General features: G+C 43.3%; 2 protein-coding genes and 1 long non-coding RNA gene across 3 annotated transcripts; 2 read left to right on the forward strand and 1 right to left on the reverse strand.

Moving 5' to 3' along the window:
* Positions 1 to 1028: 1028 nt before the first annotated feature.
* On the reverse strand, positions 1029 to 1728 carry LOC115796744 (RING finger protein 224). Its single transcript, XM_030753164.1, has one exon. It carries the CDS (start codon positions 1671 to 1673, stop codon positions 1029 to 1031), a length of 645 nt encoding a protein of 214 aa, XP_030609024.1. The 5' UTR covers positions 1674 to 1728.
* Positions 1729 to 5718: 3990 nt separating this feature from the next.
* On the forward strand, positions 5719 to 7215 carry si:ch73-335l21.4 (RING finger protein 227). Its single transcript, XM_030753858.1, has 2 exons — positions 5719 to 6398; positions 6847 to 7215. The coding sequence occupies exons 1-2, from the start codon at positions 5939 to 5941 to the stop codon at positions 6906 to 6908; spliced, it is 522 nt and encodes a 173-aa protein (XP_030609718.1). The 5' UTR covers positions 5719 to 5938; the 3' UTR covers positions 6909 to 7215.
* Positions 7216 to 7517: 302 nt separating this feature from the next.
* On the forward strand, positions 7518 to 9102 carry LOC115796720 (uncharacterized). The gene is made up of 3 exons (XR_004021329.1): positions 7518 to 7636; positions 7771 to 7832; positions 8636 to 9102. It is a non-coding gene; the product is annotated as an uncharacterized LOC115796720 (long non-coding RNA).
* Positions 9103 to 17776: the final 8674 nt, after the last annotated feature.

A 17776-nucleotide genomic window follows, 5' to 3' on the forward strand; every position in this document is an offset into this window, starting at 1 on the left:
TTCTGATGTTTATTGTTCACTTCTGAGTCAGGTTTAGTGTGACAAGCATTAACAACAAAAAGGTAAGATATCAGATTCACATACAGCTCGGGAAATAAAATGTTTAACACACACACACACACACACACACACACAGAGGGTACTCCTATTATAATGCTAGTGAAACATGTTGCTTTTGCAAAATGAGTTGTTACACCCTCCCAAAAGCGAATATAAAAAGCTAATAAGCACAAAGAAATTATATTCCGCAGCAAGGGTGGATGCATTCATCCATAACTTGTAACTTTGTACTAAAGTTTCTAAATAAGATATAGTTTAAACTTTTGCATACTCAGTTTGCTGTACTTTACATCACAGATGAGAGAAATCAGTGCACGTTAATGAAATAAATACATGTACATTCACATTCCCAGGTAGACTATTAATGTGTGTCCACTTTAACTGATTTCTAAACATGTACACACCCTGCACAAAGCAAAGGATTTATGTAAGCCAGCTTCACTTAATGTATTCTTTGGTAGTACAGTCATCCTGTAAAATAACATTATCAAACATAATAAGCATGATGTGAGTGATAAAAGAAACCTCAGAGAAAGAGAAAAGGTCAATTTTTTGAAAACTGTTGAAAATTATAGAGACGATTACGTAGGTTTCTAAATTAACCATTAGGGGGCACTCTTTATCAATCCATCACAGAGCAAGACGCTGCACGTTAAGCGCGCAGTGAGCGAGTTAAAAAACGCACTTGTAGTGGTTTCCATGCCAGAAGTCCCTGGTTCGAGACCAGGAGGAGACACAAATCCCTTTGGAGTTGCGTCAGGAAGAGCATTAAGAATCCAAAATGCAGAGCTCTCTGCTGGAGGTGCCCCTTATGAAAAAGAGAGCGACTTTCATAAACAAAAACATGATTTGACTACAGGATAAACAGTTTATGTAACGCTCAACTTTAACTTTGCTTGTAATTGGGATTTCTTGCAGAGTGCACTATGATTTTATAACAGTAAGGAGGAGATCAATTCTGTCTCCTTTTAAAATTTCCTGTTCAAGAAATTTGGCCCAAACACCACTCCAAACACACAGGTGATCACAAACATCACCCAGAAGATGACTGCCAGGATCTGCACACAAAACAGTGTCTTCTTGCTCTGCTCTATGACCTCCTCTTCACCCACCAGGCCGGGTGCTGCGCCGTAGGACGTCTCCAGGTCCATCTGCTGCACCTGCAGGCTGACTGTGGGCAGGATGATGAAGCGGGCGTCCCTGTTGTTGCCCTCCATGGAGAGCACCACTCTCTGAGTAACTGTAGCCAGATGAGAGGTCATGGTCATGGGCAGGTGGAAGGCCACAGCGGGCAGCCTGGACAGGATGCGTGAGTTGCAGGGTAAGGTGAGGGCATCTCCGCTTTCCAGTGGGGTTAGATGGCGGCAGAGAGGGCAAGGGATGGCTTGTGGGCTGTGGGTGTCAGTGGGGCAGAGCTGGATCCTCTGGAGGCATTCAGTGCAAAAAACATGGAGACACTCCAACATCCGGGGGCATTTATTGTAGTGGTTATACTCCTGGTAGCAGATGGGACATTCCACATCCATGGGTTCCCCTGGACTGGTGCCATGGCTGGGTGAGGAAGGAGCAATGGGATCCCCCTGCAGGGGTGCTGGGACAACATGCCCTGGCATGGTGGGGGAGTGGGTGGATGAAGCAGAACTGGTAAGAGGCAAGGCGTGGATGGTTCTTTAACTAAAGACGGTAAATTCTGTAAAGAGAAAACAGCTTCAAGTAAAACTTCATGTCTACGTCTGTGAGACTGAAAGACAAAGTTCTGCTCATAAACTGCAGGATCTGCCCTCCCAAACATGATACTTTGCTTCTTTAACATTTATTAACAGATTCCACAGCTCAGGAGTCATAGCATTCATCCATTTAAGCACTCACACATCCAGCCCCCCCCCCCCCCCCCCCCCCCCATCACTGACTCATAATCACCTCTGCCCTAGAGTGCATGCTAGTCTGAGAAAAATACACAGAAGAATCGGGAAAGGAAGTAATAAGTCTCTGTATCATATTCTCCTTCTTTTTTTTTTAGAGCATGTGTGCGTCTGTCGGAGCACGTCCTCTTTTCCCAGCTCAGACCTGTTCCACCTCAGCCCTTCAAAGCAGCTTTTTTTCATTCTGAAAACATTACGAAAGTTCGTATCAGCATTTCTGCATTTGGAGGCTTTTAGGGGAAACAGATGGCATGTATTGTGCAAGAAGAGTGACATCATAATGAGTGATGGTTAACTCAGGATCAAGAGCAATGTGACACACAGTGTTCTGTTGGGGTAACCTTTACCTGCTTTCTTCTACCTTGGGCTTCGGCAACTTTATGGAAGCGTGATTTTAAATCATCCGCGTGGACCTTTAACACAAAGACTCCGTTCATAAGTTATGCTGAATAAACTGCTGACTCTGGCATCAACATTTTAACACCATAATCTGTGAGAGTCAAAGAAAATGTTTAGTTGAAGACATGGTTAAAAAAAAAAAAATCAGAACACATTCTGGGAAATACCCTGCTGTGCTTTCCTGCCATTAGTTAGACGTGGAGATTGATTCATTGTGTGCAATAAAAGGCTGCTGCCAGAAGTCACATTCAGGGCAACTATTCTGCTTGTTTCCACTGTGTTTTTATTCTTGGACTCTACTGGAGCAACTTTGCGTACTTTAAATTTCAAATATTGCATGTTTTTTATACTTGATGGGAATCCAGCCCCAAAGTTCTTCCTCTGACTGAAACACGCCATTTGACCTCCTCTCTCTTTGAGGCCACCCTCACTTTACACCAACTTTCTTCTCATTGGTTTTTCGTAGTAAACAGAAGGTTTGAACAGCAGGTGGGTGGGGCTTCAGACAGAGCTGTGTACCTGAGATGACCATATAAGGATAACCCCTCTCTTTGAAATCATACTGAGCCAAGAGTAAAAAGAAAAAAAAGGGTCAGAAACAGAGTGTTTAAAGCAGTTTGAAGCTTTTGGCTTACTGGGATTACAAGTACATACACTCACCTCAATATCTGAAACTTTGCTCATGCATTCTATGAGCATCCACAATTGTAACTGTATAGAGTACTAAGCAAAATCTTGAGTCATGCTTCATTTCTTTATATTTTGCCAGAAAATTATGCAAACATACGTGGAAATGCAGTCTGTGAGGCAAAAACAGGCAAACACCAGTAATTTCTTTAAGTAGTCTTCAGAAATAGTTTTCCAGGCTTCTTCAATGACATTCTCCTCCACCGTTTTACAGATGGTTGGAGACACTCACTGTTGTACCTCTATCCTGACCTCCTCTTTACATACTGATGACATCTTGAACCAAGTTTGGATTCATGGCTCCATCAGACCTGTTGCTCCCACTGATTTTCAGTCCAGTTCTTGTGTGATGTGGCATACCTCAGTCTTTTCTCCCTGTTTCCCTTTATTAAGAACGGCTCCTTGACAGCCCCCCTTCCACTGAGACCATTTCTGATGAGGCTTCAGTGAACACTAGATGGGTCATCTGAAGGGCTGGCCTGAAAATGAATGAAGAAGCAGCCAATGTCCAAAGAAAAAGCTTGAAAGACCTTCAGAAAGTCTGGAGAACTGTTGCTCAAGACTGCTTTAAAAAAATTCCTAAAAGTCTGGCTCCTTGGAAGCAACCTATAAAGAACTGAGGGATAGCTTGAGACTTTTGCACAATACTGTAAATAGTATAAAACGGGAAACAAGGAAACCGATAATACATCAACTTTAAGAAGTAAAACCTTTTGGTCAAACTCACTTATACTCTAATTTTTTGTTAGTGTCATGTGATCTGTGATTTATGAAAGTAAATAACATTTTTTTTTCCCGTTTTGTTTTGTTTTACTGATACTTTTCTTGTCTGTATTCTCACATGGGACGACTGCGAGGCAGCCCATACACACTGATGGGGAGACTGTTGCTTAGCACATGGGGTCCCCTTTGTATCGTTCCATGGCAACCTGAAAGCTTTCCTTTAATAAGTCGTCTGCTCATTCGTGCACTGAGAGCAGAAACTGGACTTAAGAATCAAAATGCGTATTTAAATGAATGAAAAGTTACACTGAATTTAAAGACAAGTTGTGAAAGAGGCATGCAGAAGACAGCTCTGCACACACAACTGAACCCTTTTCTAGGTCAGTGGGTTTGCTGTGGCTGTGCACAGAGTAACTGGCAGCGCTCCATCATATCAACTGTGAAACGGATCAGAGAGCCACTCACCTGCGCATTCCCCTCATCGGAGTACAATTTGTTTGCCCAGATACAAGATCAGCACCTTCTCCTTCACAATTACACACCATACCTCTCATGCTGGCACAGACCTCTCCCCATCACTGTGCACATTAACCAGGTGAGTTCATAGTGCCTGAGCTCGGCTGACTGGCAACCTTTTGTTTTCCCTCCGTCTCACATGATTTTACTCGTCTGCCCCCCCCGTGAGGCACCTCTGTGGTTTGCAGTAATTAAACCCTTGGTGATGTAAAGGTAACCTGAACACAAAAGACAGAAAATGACAGATTGGAGTCTCTTGATCATGCCTTACACTACTCTACTTACATATTATGTTATTACGCTTCCACGCAGTCAGCATGTTGGAGTTTTAAAATAGCGAGTAAGGATTAGGGTGTAATTATTAACTTTATTGCATTCTTTTCTATGTACCAGGTTTGTCTTAAACACTAAATATCCATTTGTGGGTGTTTGATGCAAAAAAAAAAAAAAAGAAAAAAGAAAGAAATAATAGAGGTACACAAGCTTCTGGGACAGAAGAGTTAAAGTGTGCTCAGAATAGGAGAGATGATCTCTGAAACTGTAAACAGGTCATTTATTGACTGGTGATCAAAAGTCGGGTGAGTGGTGGGGACTGTTCCTCCCACACGTCTGCTGCATTTTTTGCTCTGTATGGCTTACAGCATGGATTTATGAGGGGTGTTTTATTGATTGGGGCAGGATTAGCAACGGCAGCAGCCAGAAACAGTTTCATTCATCACACAGGCAATCATCAGTGATAATTTAAAGCCCAGCATGTATTTTAGTAACGTGTTGGATCATCAGAATAGCTTCAAGTCTTGGTAATTGGAGGGCTGCGTGTCCATGTTTTAATGTCTGTGGTTAAACACGTGTACTTACACATTAATCCAGACTTTACTGGCGGGTACCTATTTTACTTTGAATTTTTTTGAAAATTAAAAACCAAAGAGGCCAAATGGTTCATATCAACAAACTTCTCAATGTAGGAGGCAAAAGCGGGAAAGTCTAAAATGAAGAAAAACAAAAGGAACAATAGAGTATACAACTCTCACACACACACACACACACACACACACACACACACACACACACACACACACACACACACACACACACACACACACACACACACACAGAGGGCGCTTATGGGTTTGTGATTTTTGGCCTAGACTGCAGCAGCGGAAATCTCCATGAAAGGAGTGAGGGCTGGGTTAGCTGACAGGAAAAAGGGTGGTTTGGGGATTGCCGTGGACAGGGAAGAGCTGACGTCATCCACACACCCGTTTGTGAAAGTGAAGTGTGTGTTTGAGTTGTGTAGTGTGTGGAAGCAGATAAGGAGGAAGTTTCTCCCCCGATATCTGAAACGCGTTTCTCTGAGCTTTGAATAGAAGTCGCTCGGGCGCACTGTGTCGATACGCACGTTTCTGCGGGTGTGTATCCTGGTATTACTCCTCGGGGCGTCATTGCTATTTCTGTTTCATTGCATCACGTGTGCCTATGACTCATAGGCTGTTGTTTATGTGGATAATAAAGGTTACGTTTCAGCAGGATGTCCAAGTCCCTCCTTCTTTTTCTGTAATAAAAGGCCGGGAGCGACTCACCTCTGGATTCATTCAAACTTTGAGGAAGAAACGCCAGCATCAGAAAACGAGATGTGCACTGAGGAACTCGAGTGCGGCGTCTGTTATCAGACCTACAACGCAGGTCGGCGGTGTCCCCGGGAGCTCCAGTGCAAGCACAGCTTCTGCGAGAGCTGCCTCCTGGCTCTGTCCCGTCCTCTGGGACCCGGCGAAGCGCACCTGCAGGCCGGCAGGTTAATCGTCTGCCCGCTGTGCCGACACATCACATCCATCTCCGATCAGGGGAAAATCAGAGCCGAGCTGAGGGTGGACGAGTGCGCACTGGAGCGGCTGACGACTGCGGGACTCCTCGACCAAAAGGAGGACGACGATCCCGAGCTGGATGATCAAGTTCAGAACAACGAGGAGGAGGAGGAGGAGGCGACTCCAGCCGAGGAGAGCGAGTCTTCTGCGGGCTCCAGAGGCGGGATGCTCCGGCGGTCTTGGAAGAAAGTTTGGGGAGTGATAAGCGGCAAGAGACAGCAGAGAAGAGGTGAGAAGGAAGCGGATTGTGGATTATGGAAAATAGTTTATAAATACTTTTACAAGTGAATTTGACCTTAACTAAGTATCAGCGAAACCAGGGAGCGTTCAGGCTATAAAACACGATGCATAAATGTTGAATTAACACAAATTGTAAGCAGACTGTCCCAAAATGGGTGGAAAAAAAGCTAAATCATATGCGACTTTTTAAAATAAATTATTAGTGCAGTAAAAACATTAAAACTAAGCCTCGTTACATTTTGGTTTGACCACCCTGCTATCTCCATATGTATACCTCCATCCCTACACATTTTTAAGGTACTTAATCAGGTGCATTTTCCCAATAATCTTGGAAGTTGAACAGAATCTATTAGGAAGACCTCCCTAATGTTAAAGGAACACGATCCAAGCTGTTACGTGATCACTGTTTTCTAACGTGCTCTTTGTTTTTCTGTCAGAAAACTGTATGACTTCTGCTGAGCTGATTACCCTCGCCATGATGTCCTGCCAGATGTTTTGAGCAGCCCCTGGCCCCAGATACCCCAGATACCCTGGATAATGTGACGCAGTATTTACCGTCAGTGGCTGATCTTCTCAACGTGGACTTGATGACTATGATGGACACTGAACATTTTTCTTTCTTTTTGTGATTCCTTGTTTAAGTGATGACCACTGTGTAGCTGTTCCACTCAAATGAGAGAGGAAAATATGATGCCAAAGTGGCCCTTTTAAGGCCCAGTGATGTACAGATGTTTTTTTTTATGAATGTATTTATTATTTAAAATGTTTGATATTTAAGAAAAAATAAAATTATTTTTTTAAGCTCAGTTTGAAGCCTTCTGTGGATGGGTGACTTACCTTTTGATTTAAAAAAGAAAGAAAAGGAATAAAGTGGCCTACCCCGGTCTGTGTGTGCAAAATATAATTAGAATATACTGTAGTCTTAATTAAAAGCAGATGAGTAAATTAGGGAAGAAATTTGCAACCTTTAAATGGGGTAAAAACAAACAAACAAAAATTAAAAAAAAAAAAATTACCCTTGACTCATGGCTCCAGGAAGTTGGTCACATGAGGCCAGGTGAAACATATTGCCTGCAATCAGACTGACAAGTACCAGCAGAGCTGCAAAGGCCCCTTCATGGCTCAAGTAAAACTCACAGACTAACAGCACTACTGCAACTTTTAGCAATCAATGAAAGCTGGATAGAAGCTGCTGATCATGTTTGGCAACTTTGCTGTCCACCCAAGGTAAATGTTACACAGTATTTTGTGGGTTTTCCGCTAATGCAGATAGATCTGAAAAGCACTTGTTATTATTTGCGACGGCGGTTAAATTGTAGTATATTGAAACAGCACATTTGGATGTATTTTTATCTCTCCAGACTCTTTGTGCCGATCTGCGCAGCTGTCATGCTGTTTACCGTGTGCTCAGATGCTGCGAGAGGTGAGCGAAAGCAGGAGGGTGTATGCACTTTCGCTGGGCTGATGCTCATCCCAGTGGCTGTTGTGGGATGCCGCGATGCGTGGGTTACCATTTATTTCGACGAAGCTGCGGCTGGTTGTTTCACTGGTGGTAGAACTGAAGCTGTTTCTTGCTCATTTAGATAAGGCTTTTATTTTAAGAAGATTTCATCTTTAGCAATGGCAATTTTGACGTGTTATGTTAATTTCCAGCTCCATTTCTTTACTCTAAGATGACAGTTTATTCACTTTCTGAAACAACCTGTTTTAGCACTATAAGCCAACTTTGTTCTGACTGGATGCCTCTCGCAAACAGAAGGTTTGAACAGCCGGTGATTGGGACCTGAGCTCAGGGTGGCTGTGTGCCAAAGATGACCATATGAGGGAAATCCACTCTCACTGACACACACTATAAATGCCAAACGATGTCCTCACTTAATTTACATTAGTGCATTTAGCTAATGTTTAGCTCTGTTTATTTATTACCAGCATAGTGATGAATACAGTCATGCAAATGTTTCTTTTAATAATTTAAACACTTCTTTTAAAATTTAAACTGTGTGTGTGTGTGTGTGTGTGTGTGTGTGTGTGTGTGTGGAGGGGTCCAAAACTTGAGCTCATGAAACCTGAGATCATGAAACTTTGGCAATCATAACAGGTCCTCTTTAAGTAATAGGCGCAGACTTTTCCACCTACTAAAATTTTTATTCTGACAGTTGATATGTGAAAGATGTTTTCCTGTGTTGTTAACACTTAATCGTAATTTGCTTTCTGTTTCACTTGAAGCAACCCAAAATCGAGTGACTTATGATGTGCCGAGACAACTTTATAGTCTGTATAGCCAACATCGTCCCTCCTCTATTGGTCCACTGTCAACAGAAACTGGACTCCACGGTGGAACTAATGATGAAACTGGGACAAGCTGGAATCATAGAGGGACCCCTTCAATCATTGATCAACAATCAAAACCTTTCCAGTTTACACAAGGTATCTACAGTAACAGCCAAAACAGCCCTGATAACAAGCGGAGAATAATAAAAGTGCAGCGAGGTCACAGAGCAGATGGCGCGAGGCCAGCGAGCAGCTTTTTCACCAGCCAATCGTCTCCCCAGCACGGAGGGCGAAGCTCAGGGAGTTGGCATTCCAGGCAGAATAACCACGCTCTCTCTCAGAAAGAAACCCCAACTGAAAATTCTCCTGATTCCCACTCAGTGATCATTAGAAAACCGTCTCCAGAAAAAGCTGGCAGTCGCCAAAGCTCGAGTTTTTCACACATTTGGGACCAGAAATATATTCCAAAACCCTACAGCGAAGGACAAGTTGCTAGGAGTGACTCTTCAAAGATGGATGAAGATAAATCTGCTAGAAAATCATTTTATTTTTCACTTACTCCATCCCAGACTGGTGCTTACTGGGAAACTCCACGGGGGCATTACAGTGGCTATAAAGAGATAAATGAGTCTCCTGCAGTCGGGGCACAGAGCACATTGAGTGGGAGTCAATCAAGCAATTTTTTCAGCTCTGGAAGTCATCTGGCTCCTCGCGTAACATCAATCAGCGACAGCTCAAACACCCCCGTTATTAAAACAAACCCAAGCGTGGAAAAACTGACATCATCCATCACAGATTTCACCCAGGGGCCAGATTCAGAGAGCAGCAGGGAGACACAAAGACACAAAAAGGTGCAAGCGTATCTTCTCAAGGGTCCCCAGACCTCAGTTAACAAAGTTACAGGTGATGGACGAGAACTTTTAAGTGGACTGAGCGGCGTTGCCACAATGTCAGATAAGCAAAGGCCCTCTGATGCAGCAGCTTCCAGAAGATTTGGGTCAAATGTTTATAACGTGAGAGATCCGACCAAGCAGGCTAATGCCAATCTGCCATATCATCACATCAGTGCAGCTCAGTATGATGGTCAAATGCAGAAAGGTTTGAAAAGCTATCAGCCCATCTCCAGCTTACATCTTCCCCGTCACATCACAGCACCTTTTCCCCCTCAAGTCACTTTGCATCCTGCTCCAGTAAAAAGCCAGAATATGGAGAGTTTTAACCCTGCACCTTATGTAAATTTCAGACATGGGTATGCCACCGGAAGTGAGAAACCTCTTTTTGTACACACAATCAACACAACTACAAGAGATTCGGTGCACAACTACAAACGAGGACCCACACAGAGTACCTATGGCTTCAGAGAGTTTCAAAATCCTCTGTGGCCAGATGTGAAGAGGTCAGCTGTTCCCACTTTTAAAGAACAATCCAGCTCCAAACAGTACAGCTTTGATAACGTGAAGGACAATAAGTTTAAAGTTTCAAGTATTTATCCTGCTCTGCTCCCAAAGTACAGTTTTCTTCAAAGAGGATCATCAACAACACAAACACCGACCACACCACTGACACCACCAACATCGACACCAACAACACCGGTAAAGCTTGAGAGGACCCCCACATATTATTCTTCACCTGCACCCAGCACCCTAATCCAAATTACAACACCCACGCTGTCCGTATCACGATTTAAGCAAGTCCATCCACTGACACCTAAAAGTGATGCTGGCATGGACAGAAACCCCGATGACAGACAGGTCAGAACCTACAAAATGCTAAATGATTTGAAAGGATCGGACTCTCAGCCACTTGAGGGAGCCAAACCTTCAGTTCGAGGACTGGACAAATCTGCCACTCTTCAGCAGGATAGTATTAAAGCCGGGAGTCCACGGGCCTCGCAACCAAGAAGCTTCAGAATTCAAAATGAAACTGAGTCAGGTTTCAGCAATGGATCCACATCAGGTCCAAATGAGCCAAGCAGTGAAGCCCGTAAACCACATTTAAAGCCAGGAGACTCTGAATCAGTCACACTGGATAAAAATCCCAGCAGGCTCTACACTTTCCGGAGATTCAAGTCCACAGAAAACACGACTGTGCAGGCTCGCAACAAATTACAGTGGCAATACCCAATGCAAGATCCCGCAGCAGCATCTTACATAGTCTCCTCAGCGTATCTGAGGTCACCAGGGCGCCTCAGGTTTGCATCAAGGCTGACATCAGCATCAGGAACACCCAACAAAAACAGCATTGCTGTGGTGAAGCCAATCCTGCACAACACCTCCACCAGCCGCTCTGTGAGAGCCAAACGAGTGAGGGTAAAACACAAAAACAGTAAAAAGCTCAGCGATTCTACTTTCAGCAATCACACTGTAGCCATAGTCAGGCTGCCCAAGCACCCTGCCGCAGTTAAAGCTGTCACATACACGGACGTTCTTGGAAATGCCTCATTCAGTGGCGTCAAGGCAACCGATGCGGTTCATTATCCAAATGTGACGGCTATGACCGGGCAACCGAGAATGGTGAATCACTGGACTTTAAACTCTGAAGGTGTACACAGTGGACAAAATGTAAACCAAAGCTCTGAGCCAAACACTGAAGATGGGAATATCAGTAGTGCTGAGAAAAACAAGGTGAGTAAAAGTAAAGAAGCCGACAATAAACTGAAAACATCAGGTTTCCTTTTACATGATGAAGAAAGTGGGAGTGGAGGCTCGAACCTGCCTGAAGTTTTATCAAGTGGGACAGCAAGTCATGCATTCCGTAAACATTTGTTGGAGTTGGAGTACCTAAAAATTTCCACTGGAAACCTGTCCTTCAAGTCAGCGAACCTGTCTCACCCAAATACCAAAACAATAGAAATGTTGGAACAGTTTCAATAAAAGCTGAATAAGTACCTGTGATTGTGTTCTTGTGCCAACAAACATCTCTAAACAAAATGACTGAACTGGTGTGTATGTTACAACGGCTGGGTTACAAATGCTGATTAAACTAAACCACATTCTTGAAACAAGGACAGGGTGTGTTGTACACTATGTATTTTTAAAAAAATTGTTATATTGGGCTACTTTGATAACAATTGTATCAACAAATGTATTAAAAAGGGCTAAGATACAAATATTGGTTTACTGTTGTACTAAAATTAAAGCTGCAATAGTAGATGTAATACTAGTACAACAGTAATACAAAAGCTGTATATTTGGGTTAAAAAACAAACAAACTTGAAAATAGCCACTGTTATTGCAACAGGAAATTGCCCTCCTTCTGAAAGCCACCCACTAGTCTGTTAAATAAAAGCTCTCATTAATTTGTCTAATTAAGAGATCTTATGAGACTATTTGAAATGTCCTCACCTTTACATTGGGTGGTGTGGTACTGAGAATCCTAGTAATGGTTATAATTAAGTCTACTATATTTGAACTCAAACCATAATCTCTCCTCAAGCCTGGTACTTATTGTTCATAAAGCTACAAAATATGCAAGGCTTGGGAAAGGTGCAACAAATTAAGGAGCCTTTGTGGTTAAAGCTAACTAAGAAAACCTAACTAATTAGCATTTGTTCCTAGGCCAAACAGTTCTTGTGCCTAACGCTAACAAAGCGGGTTTTTTGGGTAAACTGACTAGTCTTTGAACCAGGTAGCTTTGGTAGGTTAAGGTCTAAAGCTAGAAATATTTTTTTGGCCTAAAGCTATCCGATTAGTTCTGAGCTTATCCCGCAAAGGATGAGCTCATAGCATACCCACAAGGACCGCTGCTCCTCCTGCAGCATTGGTCTAATTTTAGTGAAACTTGTGGTCACCCAATGGGTCCTCACGCAAACTGTGCTAAAGGTCAGGGTCACATTTGATGTATTACAACACTCTTTTTCACAGCATATCCTTCATGCCCACTACTTACAATTTCACCAAATTCTCACTCCTGATGTACTGAACAATATTCAGTTCAAACCATTTCGCCAAGTCTAACAAGATTCTCGATTCAATTTAATTTTATTTATATAGCACCACAGCAAATCACAACAGAAAGGTGCCTCAAGGTGCAGGCAAAGACCATACAGTAATAGAGAGAAAACCCAACTGATAACCCCCTATGAGCAAGCACTTGGTGGGAAGGAAAAACTCCGTTTTAACAGGAAAAAACCTCCAGCAGAACCAGGCTCAGGGAGGGGCAGCCATCTGCCTTGACGGTTTGGGGGGGGGGCAGGTTAAAAGGCATGCTGTGGAAGAATAAGAATATCTTTACTGATCTTGGGGAAATTCATATGTCTGACATAGCTCATCTTCTATTTGTATGAGAATTGAAAAGCCTGATGGCTGTGGGTATGAAAGATTTTCTGTATCTCTGTTATCCAATGGAGGAGTCTTCCTGTTTTGGGGGGGGGTTGTTCCATAAAGATGTTATGAACTGGGTAATCGGAGTTGTTCAGGATGGCTTCTAACGTCTTCAGTTTGCATCTTTTCACCACCTCTCCCAACACGTCCAGTCTGGCTTCAATCACAATTACAGAGCCAGCTAGATCCACGTTAGAGTCTGAGATGTTTTGGTTCAACCATGTTTCAGTTAAACACATGAGACTGCACTCACGGTATACTTTCTGAGTCTTCACTAATATGTCCAGCTCATCACTTTTGTTGGGCGGAGAGTTGACATTTCCCTTGATGACTGTTGGCAGAAAGGACTTAAATCTCCACTTCCAAGCCTTCACCTTTGCACCAGCACAGCAACCACGAAAACACCTCTTTATCTCAGCTGGAATAAGGCGGTATCTTCCAGATTTGCTCCATTTCAGTGAAAAAAGCTCCTCTCTTCAGTAAACTCTTCTCCCCCCAGAAATATTCATCAGTACTTGACAAAAACAATAAAAATACAACAAAAATAAAGTTTGAGTGAAGATCAGAGCCAGCAGACTTTGCTGCTGCCAGCTGAAGCTCATGTTCTATGCTCAAAAGAGAGCCAGAGATTAATTATAACTAATGATTAAATGGAAAGTGGTGTATAAACACAAAGAGAGTGAAAAGAAACCCCCAGCAGCCTAGGCCTATTGCAGCATAACTAAGGGAGAAAACAGACTGTTGTGGAGGGCTGCACCAATGAGCTGGACTCAACTCTGCTCAATATTAAATTTATTTATAAACTGCTAAGGGTGTGAATAGATATTACAATTAGGCCATAATTGTGGCCTCTTGGGAAAATTTATTGCACACCCCTCTGTTAGATGGTCATGATCATGACCAAGGAGGGAGGGGTCCTATTGGTTGACTCCTACATTAGGAAGGTGTGGTTGGGGTCCTCCTGTCACCAATACTGGCAGTAACACTTTGATTTGGCGGTGAATGAGATTAATTTGTCCTGGACATGAGTTTGTGAGCCTCCCTGACTTCTCAGTGGACTTTAATTCTCATTAGTTTGTCCAATACACAGCCCACCAGTGACAAACTTATCACTTTCTTTGTGTACTTCACACGTTACAGTAACCTGTGAATTGTGATGGATTGTAAGCCGTGTGAGCTGCTACAGCGTCAAAGCTCTGGCTGGTTACTAAAGCTAATTGAGCCCGAGCCTCACTAAACAGACTTTGTCTCCAAAGCTGAACTGATTGCTGCAGTGCATGAGAAAGAGAAAGAAGAAGAAGGAGCTTTATTTGTCACATACATATACATGCAGTGAAATTCATTCTCTGTATTTAACCCATCACACACATGGAGTATGTAGTACACACAGCACAGCATTGAGCAGGGGGCAGCCAAAGGGCGCCCGGGGAGCAACCTGGGGGGGTGGGCTTGCTCAGGGACCCACAGTGATGCCAGCCCGAGGAGTTGAACCAGGGTCCTCTCAGTGATGAACCCTCTTCTTCTCCCCTAGGCCACCACTCCAGACCAGAGTTGCAGGAGTCTAGTGCCCACTCAGATCACACTGGATTGCAATATGTTGATGTTGCGATATGGCCGATGCCAAAAACATGCTGCCCAGCCTAATTTTAATAAAGAAAATGAAGTAATCTCATCAGAAAATGATAATTTGTTACAGCCCTGTAATCGGTTCCTATTATTACTGATGAATTGAAATGTATGATTTCCTGTCCAGATATTTAAATGAACTGGCTGACTTTAACATATTGTCCCAATGCTGCATCAGCTCTCCCACATTCCTGCTTTTTCAGTATCATTTAAACCAGTCATTTGTGATGACTAGCAGAATGCTTACTGGAATGCTGGATGATTTGGAAAGCGCAGCATGCCGGGAACGTATGGGAACGCAGCACTTTCATTAAATTGATCCAACTCTGACCGTGAAGACGTGAATTGTGGCTTTTTTGAGTGTCAGTGTTGAGTCATCTGGCGAATGATTTGCATACTATAATGTGGAGCAGAAAGAGGGAAAACAAAGCAAGGTCATTATTGAGGCTTTTTATAAATGGACTGTATTCCTTGTGTCCTCATTCCCATGCAGGCAGAGGCCGCTCAGCGTGCTGACACAGATTTTCCATCTCCTGTTTTTTGAGCTTACAATCACGCTTTCAGAAGTCTGGTCTCTAACATGGAAAAATCTTGATCCTCCTTTGCACGAGAGGGGCTTCTTCTGACTCCACCAACCCGTTTCATAAATGTACACAGTGAGATTCATGAAAGCACGTCATTATTTGGTCTGTTTGTCTTCAATTGAGCCATAAAGGAAATGCAGATGTAATGGTATATGTTTGTTTGCTCCGGTCAAACGGCTGTTCTCATCACCCTGCTGCTAATTTTATCTGTGTTGTTAGTTATAGTCGAATCTATGGACGGCACAAACTGAGTGACCTGATCTGGTTTTGCGACAAGAGCACAGATGTTCCACTAGATGGCGTGGCTCATCCACTGTGTTATCTAAAGTGTTAAAGTCAGGGACTTTGCACTGATCCTGGGGGTTTCCTGATGCCCTACTGCATGACTTTTAAGTAAAATGAATTTACAAAGATCACTTTTATATAATTATTGCCACAGATATTTGTCATTATGAGTCTATTCCTTGCCTTTATCAAAAAGCCAATCAAGTGTTCAGTTTCAGAGGCGCTGCGCCCCACACTAAATCCAGATCACAGCTCCTCACAAGTCCATTCGCACCACCTGACCCTGACCCTTCACCTTCTCTCAGTACTCCACCCAAATACCAGTTCTACACTTGTCCTCCGTCTACAAGCTAGAATGGGCCCCAAAGCCAGAAGGTGGGGAGGGTTTTTTTGAGGGGACCTGCCAGTCAAAGTAAAACACATTGTATATTGGATTAACACCCCCTCCCTCCACCTTTCTACCAATACCCGTGGAAAGTGGGACTGTCCGCTTTCCCATAGAGCTGAGAGGTATTAAGGTGATATGTTGTCTGATGTTAGGAGGTTTCCATGTGCTGGCATGTCAAGGCGTGGGCCTGTCGGCTCCTTCAAAGTCTCCCTCTTTCTGTGCTGCCTTTTGTGTTAACTGAGTGTTGTGTGTCGGGCTCACACAATTCCAAGTTTGCATGCTCGCCTATAATATTCTCTATCAATGTGTGTGTGTGTGTGTGTGTGTGTGTGTGTGTGTGTGTGGTGTTTTCTTGCAAAGGCCGGCCCTCCCTCCCACTCTTACTGTGAGGGGAATTCTGTACCATGTGTCTGTGGGTTTTTAGGGAGCTTTCAAAGAAAAGAAAGCACAGAGGCCTCACAGCCCCTCCTTACTTCCCTCCTCTTTTCTTCTTCTTCCCCTCGTTTCCCCTCACTCACTCCCTCCATGTGGCACTTTTTGTTTTTTACAGTTTCTCAGATCAGCCAGCCAGCTACTGAGTGACAGAGCTAATTTCATACGCATCCTATAACCCAGACAAATCCATAATCACAGCAAACAGACTCTCATGAGGCGGCTGAGAGGGAGAGCAAGCGTTGGGTGATGTTGAGAGTAGGAAGGGGAGGGAGGGAAAGACAGAGAAAGGCTTTTTGTTTGGCTAAGTACACTATGTGAAAGAGGGGGCGGTGAGGAAAAGAGAACTGGAAATACATTAGAAAATGGTTGCGTCGGCTGTGGTATTTGTGGCTCAGATGACTTCAGATGTCATAAAGTGGATGGACCCACAAACATGGACACCATGACTGTGTGTAAGCTTACTTTACAGAGTCTACAGTGATTAACTTTGCCATAAAGCCCATATATACGGGGAAAAATAAAGGAAAGTTGGGATGATTAGCAGAAGCAGCTTGCAGTGGTTTCTGGCTACAGTCAAAGAGTTTAATGACTTATTTATGGTTTATTATGTTCAATTGTAAGGGGGGAGGGGTAATGAAAAAAGAACCTCTGACACATATAGTACTGTGCATATGTCTCAATACGTCACTGCACCTATTCCCCATTTTCCTCACAGAATAAAGAAAGGAGAGGTGATTTGAGACTATTGCAAACATACATGTAAATACAGCATAAAGGCAAGAACAGAGTTTGTACAATTCTAACCAACTTTATTCTTCATCACAGTCTGAACTCTCTGAGGCAGCTTGTCATTTCTTTAAATAGTCTTCAGGAATAGTTCTCCAGGCTTCTTGAAGCACATTCAGAGCTCTTCTTTGGATGTTGGCTGCCTTTTGTTCTGTTCTCTGTCAGGATGATCCCACACTGCTTTAATAATGTTGAGGTCCGGTCTCTGAGGAGGCCAATCCATGACTGATAGTGTTCCACTGTGTGTTTTTCTGTCCTGATATGCTTTTACTGCACTGACAGTGTGTTGCAGATTATTGCCATGCTGAAAAATTAAGCTACAGACAATCAAATGCTTTCCAGATGGTATTACATGGTGGATCAAAATCTGATGGTACATTTCTGCATTCATAATTCCATCAATTTTGACAAGCTCTCCAACATCACTGGCTGAAATGCAGCCCCAAACCATGACAGAGCCTCCACCGTGTTTTGCAGGTGGCTACAGACGCTCACTGTTGGACCTCCTCCTGCCTTTATTGAACTGAAATTTTCAGGTTTGGATTGGACCTCTCAGGATCCTGTGTCAGGTCTTTGCTGGATTTTTCCTATTTCTTAAGAACATGACTTTCAGATACTGTTGATCTGCTGTAGATAGTTTTTAGGTCTTTTTTGTACTTCTGTGACAGGC

Source organism: Archocentrus centrarchus, chromosome 18 (genome assembly GCF_007364275.1).
Source record: "Archocentrus centrarchus isolate MPI-CPG fArcCen1 chromosome 18, fArcCen1, whole genome shotgun sequence".
Classification (NCBI taxonomy): domain Eukaryota; kingdom Metazoa; phylum Chordata; class Actinopteri; order Cichliformes; family Cichlidae; genus Archocentrus; species Archocentrus centrarchus.

Coding starts and splice junctions, on each gene's coding strand:
- LOC115796744 (XM_030753164.1), bottom strand. CDS start 1,673: ATGCCAGGGCATGTTGTCCCAGCACCCCTGCAGGGGGATCCCATTGCT.
- si:ch73-335l21.4 (XM_030753858.1), top strand. CDS start 5,939: ATGTGCACTGAGGAACTCGAGTGCGGCGTCTGTTATCAGACCTACAAC. Junction 6,399..6,846: donor CAAGAGACAGCAGAGAAGAG/GTGAGAAGGAAG, acceptor TTTTTCTGTCAG/AAAACTGTATGACTTCTGCT.